At 36.3% G+C, this 10684-nt stretch overlaps 1 protein-coding gene across 1 annotated transcript; it reads right to left on the bottom strand.

Annotated features, from left to right (window-relative positions):
• Positions 1-290: 290 nt before the first annotated feature.
• On the bottom strand, positions 291-7703 carry LOC145591608 (putative serine/threonine-protein kinase At1g01540). The gene is made up of 7 exons (XM_081648118.1): positions 6800-7703; positions 3603-3707; positions 3274-3396; positions 3014-3184; positions 2778-2907; positions 1783-1992; positions 291-700 (listed from the first exon to the last, which is right to left on the bottom strand). Exons 1-7 carry the CDS (start codon positions 7462-7464, stop codon positions 536-538), a joined length of 1569 nt encoding a protein of 522 aa, XP_081504244.1. The 5' UTR covers positions 7465-7703; the 3' UTR covers positions 291-535.
• Between the last annotated feature and the right edge of the window lie 2981 nt (positions 7704-10684).

The raw sequence follows: 10684 nt of genomic DNA, 5'->3' as shown, positions 1-10684 counted from the left end.
AGATGATTTATTGATGTTGATAGTAGATATGGTGGACGAAGGATATGGTGGATGATGTTGACGAGGTAGATGGTGGTCAGAAGAGATGATGGCATGGTGTATGAGTTATGACTTGGTTAATGGTGTTCGATCACATTGTTCCCAAACCCCAAATAATAAAGGAAAACAAAGGTTAACCATCATCAATAATACTATGCTGCACTGTATAATAGTAGAAAATATATGGTTAGAAAAGAAAAAAAAAAAAAAAAAAACTTCCAACAAGAAATTCATTATTTCACCCAAAAGCAGATAAAAAACTTAGAAATATATTTTTCCCCCTTAATGTGATTTAAAAATAATAATAATTAAGTAAAGCAACCAAAGCAACAGAAAGTAAAGACCTGGAAACATACAGATTTTCCATTTTGATTTGCATACTTGCATACGGATCCTACGAGCATATGTACACGAGTCATGAGGTGAAAATTGGTGTGGAACTGCTGCATTAGTGGAAACCAAGCATCTAATAACTCGCTACACAAACCATACAAATTCAATGCTCTTCTACGGTTTCTTCCTTTCTCCATGGCAATCTAGGAATTGAAACACCACTTTCATATCCACTACTGTCTCCTGATTCAATTACTCGGTTATCCATCATCCTACCTCTTGTAGTACTGTGACTGGATATTCCATGCTCTCTTGAAGTTCTACGGTCCTGTATCAAAAATATGAAGATTATACACCTAGATAATAACTATTATGTTAGGTTTAACAGCTTAACAAGATAAAAAGTCCCTCTCTTGTATGCATTAAACGAAATGATGAAAATCTGAGAGCAGAATTTTGTATGAAAAATTGATAATTAGAGGAAACATTGAAACTAACAACTATATCTATAGGCCTATAGCTATCGATTCGAGAATTCAGGTAGGGTCTGATTCAGCCCAATCCAACCTCTAGGTCAGGTTCAGCTTAGTCAATTCATTTATTCTAGGAGGGCTGGTTTGGTTTGATTTGGTTCAGTTCAAGTCATATTTGGGTAGGATTCAATTGGGGTCCAGCTGTGTTGAATTGGGTTTGGGCAGAATTAAGGGAGATAGATTCAGGTTCGAGTTTAATTTGGGTCAGACACTCAAACAATTATCAGGTCATATAACTTGAAGTCGGGTCAAATTTGGGTACGATCAATATCACGTGTAGTCAGGTACAGGTAGGATCAGTATCAGTTGGGATCAAGTTAAACCAAGTATGCAATCCATATGTCAACCAAGTATTATAAAGATGCGCTTAAACCTACATAATTTCGAATAAGAATTACAAGATTTAAACTAAACGTAATAATATATACGAAGAATGTTAAAATACAAAACATACAAAAGCAATTAACAAAATTAAACTTAGTTACTATTCACAAAAAAGGGGGGGGGGGGGAAGGATAGGTATTGTTGGTTCAAGATGGGTTAACAAAGGGTCAGAAAACAAATTTGGGTTACGACTTAAGAGTAATAAGCATGGTTCAATAAATAGCTGTGTGGAGTTATAATCAGTTTTTAGATTATAATCGGGTCAGGACCCAATTCAGGTTTAGAATGTTGTTGGATCAGGTAAAATTGGTTGTATAGATTAATATTAGGTTGGGTGCACGTTTGGGTTTGGATCATAGTATCAGATCAAATAGGTTGTCGGTTAGTATCATGTTTGGTTTGGTGTCAATAGTTTTACCCATTAGTTTGGTACATATCAGATTCAGGGATAACTCTTTTAACAATAAGACAAGGTAAGGTACTGCAAACTCACTTCACGGAAAGGAAGCTCTTCAGCTTCCAGCATGTGCACTACATGACCCATCTTCGGACGCTTTTGAGCGTTTGGGTCTACACAACGTAAAGACACCAGCAGGACACGCTTCAATGCTCTTGAAGAAGGCTTCTCAGGTAATTTTGGATCCAACACACCCTCTGCATTTTGGTTTGAAACCATCTGCTTGAGCCAATCAACTAAGTTCACCTATAAGTTCAGCCAAAAACTAAAAGTGATTAATAAACAATTAAGCAGCTTGCTCTGAACCAACAGAGAGCATCTACACGTATGCAAGGTTATGAAAATACTACCTCCGTTCCCTCTTATTGAATGATTTAACATAAAGTGTGAGTTGAAAATGTATAATCGTTGCAATATGAAACAAAGGTAGTAATCAATTTCATTAAGATCTGAAGAAAATGATGTGGACTGTAATGGATTACTAATGCTACTGTAAATTTAAAGACAATAATCAAGGAAAGGTTGGCTATTCAATTGATGAATTCACGAAACAGGGGATACAATAGCAACTTTAGGCTGCCAATCTCTCTAGCAACTTGAGGTTGAAACTCTCAATGGTTTCTTTGCTAATTTCTGGATACGTGCTTTTACTGCCAATTACCATACTTATACTAAGGATTACTAGTGGTCTTAGTAGACCTTAGGGAGATTACATGTGATACATTACTAATATGGAAATACCATAAATGAACCAAGCTAAAGTTGATTGCCCTCTTTCCTTTCCTTCTTCTTAATTAAGTTTGTCAACTAGTAAGGGAATGCTTCCCCATGCTCCTTTGCTGTTGCTTTACCTTGGATGTTGTTGACTTCTTTCCCTCTCTTATTCCTCCTTGAGTACACCAAAAGAGGTGTTTGACCGGTTTGACTTCGGCTCATGAACCAGTCCATGACATGGACATCTTGAGGAATCCTAAAATTATATTGCTAATGCAATCAGTTAAAGCATGTTTGAAAAAAAAAATATTGCTAACCTCTCCCGGCGGACGGCTGTAATCCACAGGGTTTCTCCCAGATATTATCTCCATTAAGAGAATGCCAAAGCTATACACATCACTTCTTTCATTCAACATACCCGTACTGGCGTATTCTGGAGCAACATAGCTACAGACAATATTGAAATTTGGTTACTCCTGATTTTTAATGAATTATCATGGATGCCTGAAGTGACTGACAAGTTTAATTCACACTTCCTTATATAAGAACTAACCCGAAAGTCCCCATCACACGCGTTGTCACATAATTGCGTTCCGATCCCAGGAGCTTTGCTAGGCCAAAATCAGACACTTTCGGGTTCCATTGTTTATCAAGCAATATGTTACTTGACTTAATGTCCCGGTGAACAACTTTAGGCTCAAGGCCCTCATGTAAGTAAGTCAGTCTACAGTCATTCATTAGTTTCTGATCAAAATCAGCAGGAGACAAAACTGCAGCTTTCTGAGCAATATTGACAGCGTCTTAGTTACTTACCCTTTAGCTGTTCCAATCAGAACATTCATGCGAGCTTCCCATGTAAGAGGACTAAAAGGTCCCACATCTCCATGAAGCCATTGCTCCAAGTTTCCATTGTCGACATACTCGTATACGAGAATCCTATTAAAAAAAAAAGAAAAAAAATAGCCACAAAATATTACATTAATCAACATAGTACTGGAATAAACTAAATTTTAAAGAAATGAAATCAGTGCATCAGCAACTGAAGTAAAAAAGCTCGACTAAACTATGCATTAGGATATTAGGTTCATAAAAATCTGATCTGAAGGCTTATAACACACAATACGTGACCATAATATATGCACCTATGAGCTCCTTCAGCACAATAACCTAGCAATCTGACTAAATTCTTGTGACGAACACGTCCAATTGCTTCCACCTCAACTTTGAATTCCCTCTCTGCTTGACCTCTGAAAGAAACGCCATTGGGAAAGAATCTCAAGATTAAAAAGAATTGCAGTAATGTATATTAATAATATAAAACAAAAATAATAGAAAAATAGTAGATACATGATTTAACATACATTATACTAGCTCTAAACTGTTAATTCACAAAAATTTTCAGAGAAACTACAAATCTATACGGAAATAAAGGGTGTACAATATACACGTGTTAACTTATTTTATAACGATCTATATGCATTATCGGGTGGAATCTTGTGCAGTGTTAAGTAATATTTAATAAAAATAACAAACAAGTCTGCTTATCTTTAACAAATTACATAATTAACAAACAAGAGACCCTAACTGAATAAGGAAACAACATAGCATACCAGTATACCACTAATTTGTAATACAAAAACATTTGAGTGCACCGGGTGTACATTAATTTTACTGTAGAATGTCTAGTTTTGGAATAACTTTTAATCAGTTTAGGTAAATATATAAGCTCCTTTGGGAGTTTGGGTAGTCTTTATGTTTATTACCTTTTTTTTTTTTTTAACATTAAAAGGTGGGGGCATTTGTATTTCAGGAGGAATACTCACTGGAAGAGTTGGGATTATCTCTGTTCACCGAAGTGATTAGGAGGGATGGGGTTCCGGGATATGGAGGTCTTCAATTTGGCTCTATTGGGAAGGCAGGCCTGGAGGCTTTTCTCAGCTCCTACTTCCTTGTTAGCTCGCAGTTTTCAGGCTAAGTATTATCCCAGGTCTGATTTTTTGGAGTCATCCTTGGGGCCGGTTAGTAGTCATTCCTGGCGTGGGATATGGGCGGCAAAAGCACTGCTAAAAGAGGGCTTGATTTGGAGAGTGGGTACTGGTTACAACAAAAGTATATGGGATGATCCCTGGGTAGCAGATGAGAACGGGAAATTCATCACTTCTGCCAGAATTGAGCATTTAGAGAAGGTCTGTGATATGATGGTTGAAGGAAAAGGGGATTGGAATTATGACATTATACAGGAGAACTTCAATGAGCGTGATTCAAGGTGTATTTTATCAATCCCGGTTAGTGAGAGGCAGCCAAGGGATGTTCTTACATGGCCTTTCTCAAATGATGGTCTCTATTCGGTGAAATTAGCATACATGCTCGGTAAATCATGCAACCTGGAAGCCTTTCATCAAGCCTGGGTGGATATTTGGAAGCTGAAGGTCACTCCTAAGGCCTATCATTTCACCTGGAGAGTATGCACAAACACTTTGCCTGCGTACTATGCTTAAATACAGACATATGACTGAAGAAGCCTGCTTTCCGTGGTGTCCTGATGAAGATGAAACTGTTAGTCATGCTCTTTTCTTGTGCAGAAGTGTTCGGGATCTGTGGGTTGAATGTGGGTGCGAGGGAATGCTCAAAGACTGATACTCTCTCCTTCAAGGACCTTGTCGTTATTGGAAAAGCATAGATGAGAAGGTGTAGCAGAAGGGAGTTTTTCTTATGCGGAACATTTGGAACCGTCGAAATGACATGATTTGTAACAGCAGGGACACACCTCATAAAATCATTGTGGATTGAGTTAACTGTCTGACTGAGGACTTCAATAAATATAGCAGCAAGATCTATGGCTCAAGGATGGGGAAGACAGACAGCAGTCCTAAAATTTGGCAGCTACAACCCCCTGGGATCGTGAAGGTCAACTGTGATGCTGCAGTAGGTGGAGGTGGGGGTGGATAAGGCTGGGTACAGCAGATAGGAATGAAAGGGGAGACGTGATTTTTGTTGCTGCAAGGTGACTCAGGGGCTAGTTTGATCCCGGAATAGCTGAATGCAAGGCTTTGGTGTGGGCTGTTCAGTTGGCTTATAGGTTCAGGATCAAAGTCATGCTCGAGACAGATTGCAAGTCAGTGGTTACTAAACTCTCCAAAGGACTTCTTTCTCTCTGATTTATATTCTATTTAGAAGATGTTATGAGTAATGTATCTTGGTTCAATTTTGTTACTTGGTCTCATGTAAAGCGAGAAGGAAATTTTGCTGCTCACCATCTAGCTAGGATTGTTCCATTCAGTGATGAGCAAGTATGGGTTAAATCATAGTCCAGGTGAGATTTCCCCATACATTCTTATGGACAAAAGTTGGATCGATTAATATAAGCTCGCTTTTGTGGTTTCAATAAAAAAAAATACAAGTGGGTAATTTTTTATTTATACAGGGTAAATTATATTCATTTTAGAGTAACTTCAGACCTCATGCACTATACTTATTGTACAGCTATTCATATTTAAAAGTTTGTCTTTCCAAATTTATACTTCATACGTATGTTTTATATGCACCAAACCAAAATGTAGGGACTGACATTAAACCTATGCTTTACAGAATTACAGTGAAATAGATTCTAAGAAGACCCACAAGAAAGTATCAACATCACAATTCTGCTGCCGCACATCATACTGTTACCTGATATTGCATACCAACAACATAACATAACAGCATGTGTTGAATCCCACAAGCTATTTGTATGCAATGAACAAGGAGGCCGTTTCTTAATAGTAAACCATGACCACAAACAAAGAGAAGATAAATCAACAACAATATAAACGTATCAGTTGATGATATAATATTGTTTTTCTTATCTCCAATTCTTGAATTAAACAAGGTGCCAGACGCGACTACCATAAATTTTGTGGGGTATTAAGGGAACCCGAACATGTGACTAACTAATTAAATAGACCAACAACTCAAAATCCCTTATAAAATATTCGCAACTTATGATAATGTAGACAAGATTCAAACCCAATATAAGGTACCATGTTCAAGAGTTCAACCAACTAAATTATTTGGCATACATCATGTACAATCAAACTAACCAATTACTGCAACACTATCTCATGATAATTGATTGCGAGAGCATAAATTAAATAATGTGAGATGTTGTAAGTTTGTGACCCAAGACTTATTTCCAAAGATTGTACTGTTCAAAATTTCTAACCATATGAGTCTCTACTCTCTTACTCCATATACATAAACAAAGACATCATAAAATGCCAAAAAAGGACAAAAATAATTAATTATTTCTTAAACAAAATAAATAAATAAATAAATAAATAATTAATTATGCCAGAAAAACCTGTTATTGAGCAAATTTTTGACAGCCACATGACTATTATCATCCAAAATACCATGATAAACAATACCATAACCACCTTCACCAATCACATTCTCATCAGCAAAACCATTAGTAGATTCCTCCAACTCTCTCAATGTATACCAATGACCCCAACCCAAATGCGAAACCTCCGGACCCGACAACCCATTTTGCTCACCACTCCCATACATCGATGACCCGCCACCTCGGTCCGGGTACGATATCCTATGATCCTTCCCAATTTCAATGTGAATTCTTTGATGCCCAATTGGACCCTCCTCAATCTGCGAACGCACCACCAACCTTTGGTTCGAGTTCGACCCACCAGACTCCGGTGTAGGGTCTGGCAATGCAGCTCGTGCCGGGTTTTCGACTCGAATTTCGGTTATCTCTTTTGATATGCTTGGAATTGTGGGTTTGTAACTGACATTTTTACTGTTGCTGTTGCTGTTGCTTCTACTACTGCTGATTACATTAATTTGGGCGTTTTTTAGTTTATTGCTGTTGCGCCTTGAGAAGAACCAAAGAGATACAAAGAAGAGAAAGAGGACAATTCCAGCTCCAATACAAATGCCTAACACAACCCATAATCTTAACCCGAAAATTGATGTTTTTTTGGAAAGTTCATTGTTTAGAAATGAACTCATTATTGTTTACAAAGCTTCACAACTTACTTCCACTTTTTGTTTGAGTTTTTTTTTTTTTTGTAATTTTGCATGTCTAATGGAGACTCAAAGTGTAGTAAGAAAGAGGACGGAGAATCATAAGAAGTTAAATGTAGTGAGAAAGTGGAGTAGAGAAATTCAGTAAACAAACAGAGAAGAGTGCAAAATTTGGGGTTGAGTAGAGAGAGAGAGTGGGAGTAGTAGCTGGTTTGATGGGACAGATGAAATTAGAGATACCTCCACTTTGTTTCGTCTGTCTTTTTTTTTAGTGTTGTCCCACTAAAATTGCGCTCCTAGTAGTATAGAAACGGGCTGACCACGGATTCACATAGTGTCATGTGTACTCATGCTAATAAAATTCTCGAAATGTAGATGTTCGTTGCTTATAAAGGAAAGATGATAAATGCACTCTTAGGTTGTGTACTCTTTCAGTCTTTTTGTTTGAAATTAAATGAATTATTGACATCGTATGTAGTTTTGTTAGAATTTAGTTTTGTATTGGCAATTGGTTGTTTGATGTTAAGTGTTGGGTTTATTACTCGGATGTTTTGACTGATTGTTAGCATTGGATATTTCTACACCCGCACTAGTGGTGTGGCTTGCTATTAAAAAATAATTGTTGAAATCACGAAAAACATTTAGACAATTAAGCACTTTCTTGGAACGATTATCATAAAACTCCTTTGGTTGTCCCGTGGTTTAAGACTTATTGTCTTGAAAGCGAAATACATCATCACCGGTACAGGTTTTCTAGTGTGCTCAATGACCCCTAAGGTTTGCACAACGAACTCTGTAATCTGGGTACCCAAACTCAAAGGTTAGAATTGCTCAAGAACTGCTTAAATCTCAAAGAATATGTTTGTGTTTATGTTCAAGGTTCATGAGTAACAAAGAATAATAATGAGGAGGATCATATTTCAATGCATTGAAAAGAGAAGATCAAAACACACAAATCAAATGTCTCGAAACGATAGGGAGCCAACACTTTGTTTATTGATACGAGTATTAATTAATACTAATGATCACATTGAATATTACATGTAAAATGATACATCACTTTTTATCACCATTGTGTATAAGTTTTTTACCAAATTGGCATTGTGGGTTGAATTATAAGCCCCTAAAAAAGGCATGAAGAGATTTTGACGTCTCATAAGGAAACAAACTAAAGGTGTGTTTGGATTGAAGTAAATCTAAATGCCTCCACATATTTTCGTCTGTTTTTTTTTTATTTTTTATTTATTTCTAAGGTCATCACCATAGAATATTCTATGTGGCACTTTTTTTAAAAAAAAAAAATGGCCCTCTTTTTATTTTTGGCAAAAATCATTAAGTTGATTTTCTAAATTATCAGATATGTTTTAAAATAACAAAATGAATAAAAAATAAAAAAAAAGAAAAACCAATCAACCCTCCACCGGCAACCTAGCTCCGTCGGCGAACACTAAACACCAACCCACCCACGCTGGTGACCTAATCCCCACTCTTGGCGTCGATTTAGCCCAACTCCGTCCAGAGGCTCTCCCTTCCCCCGACCGGCAATACCCAAACTAAACCCTAACCACTAACCCGAAACCCCACCACCTTTATTTCCCACCAAGAAACCAACCCTCCCTCTTTTTCCCTGTAATACCCCTTGTTTTTATATTATTTTATATATATAAATTATATATTTTATTTATAAATTGAAATTATTTATTTTATTTTAATAAAATTAATTATTTAATTATTAAATAAGTGTGTAAAAAATAATATGTGGAATTAATTGGGGCAACTAAGTATTTTAAATTGTGTTGAAATGGTTTAAAACATTGGACTACTTGATTAGGTAGGAGGGAGTTTTAAAAACCCAACAAACTTACGCATGAGAGAACTTGAAAGGAAATAGAAGTTTAGTAATGACAAGTTGTAAATAAATTATTTTAGGCCTTAAAAGGGGATATGAATACCCTAAAAGCTCAAAGATTTTCCACTCATGTTTAATTTGTCAGACTTCATAAAACCCCAAACAATTTCTCCTCTCTTTTCTCTCTCTTATTTTCTCCTCTTTTTCCCCCTCTTTCCCACACACACACACACTCTCTCTCCTCCACATACCACCGCCAGCCAACAGCCACCAGCGACCAAAAAACAATTTTAAAATATATCTTTCAAACTTATCATTTCATTGAATTTATCTTTTAAGCAAAAATACAACATTTGAGTGTACTAAAAATATCTCCATATGTATTCATTTAAAAGTGAGGCTTATGAAGTGAAGTGGACATGCTTAATAGTTTCATCCTTCACCATGAAGCTTAGTGTAGACACCTGATTGTGTCTCCCTAAAAAACCAAATCCAGTGATGAATATCTTTCACGTAATTGATTATCGAACAAGGTGAAATGTGAAAGAGTCTCGTGATGCACTTGTTTTTAATAAAAATACTTCTTTCTGTTTTCCAAAATATTTCTTTTCGTACCCTATTTATGAAAATATCCAATCCAGTTTAGTCTGGTCTATGATATGGGTCTAATAATAGTGTAGTTGGATGGGTCTCGAAAAGAGCTTTTCAACGATATATTATAAGCCCAATTCCGATGAATAATGAGGAAATTATGGCCAAAATACTAAACTGGGCCCAAAATGAATTTTATGTACGGTACAATGATCAAGTGGAAGGCCCATTAATTGTTATTCCTAAGTCATTAGGATCGACTTTAATCTTCTAGAATAATCTAGAAGGGTCTTTTAAGTTCTAGTGGAATTAGGATTAATAATTATATTTTTATTTTATTTAGAAAAGATAATGAATTTAATTTGGAATAAAACAAGTGTTTTAATGATAAAACAGATTTTTTTTAGATTGTGATAATTACGGAGTGTAATTACCTAATTATATTAGGAAAAGGACTCCGTACAGCATTTTTATCATATTTGCACCATCGCGCTGCGAGGAGTCTATCGCATTGCGATAGAGCCATCGCGTCGCGATAGCTCTGTCGCATCAAAATGGGAGCAGTTTTACTCTGAGTCGATTTCAGACTCTTTTCTACCGTTTTTGGACTGTTTTCTCTATAAATAGGGGCGTTATTCCCCGTTAACGATCACCAACGATCACCACCTCTCTCTCTCTCTTTAAGCTAAAGCTTATTCCTTCTTTCTCTCTCTTGATTTTTAAACTTTCCCTTTTCTAAACACAATACCGCATTCACGAGACTTA

Source organism: Chenopodium album, chromosome 18 (genome assembly GCF_948465745.1).
Source record: "Chenopodium album chromosome 18, dcCheAlbu1.1, whole genome shotgun sequence".
Taxonomy (NCBI): domain Eukaryota; kingdom Viridiplantae; phylum Streptophyta; class Magnoliopsida; order Caryophyllales; family Amaranthaceae; genus Chenopodium; species Chenopodium album.
This window is presented reverse-complemented; position numbering and strand designations above follow the sequence as displayed.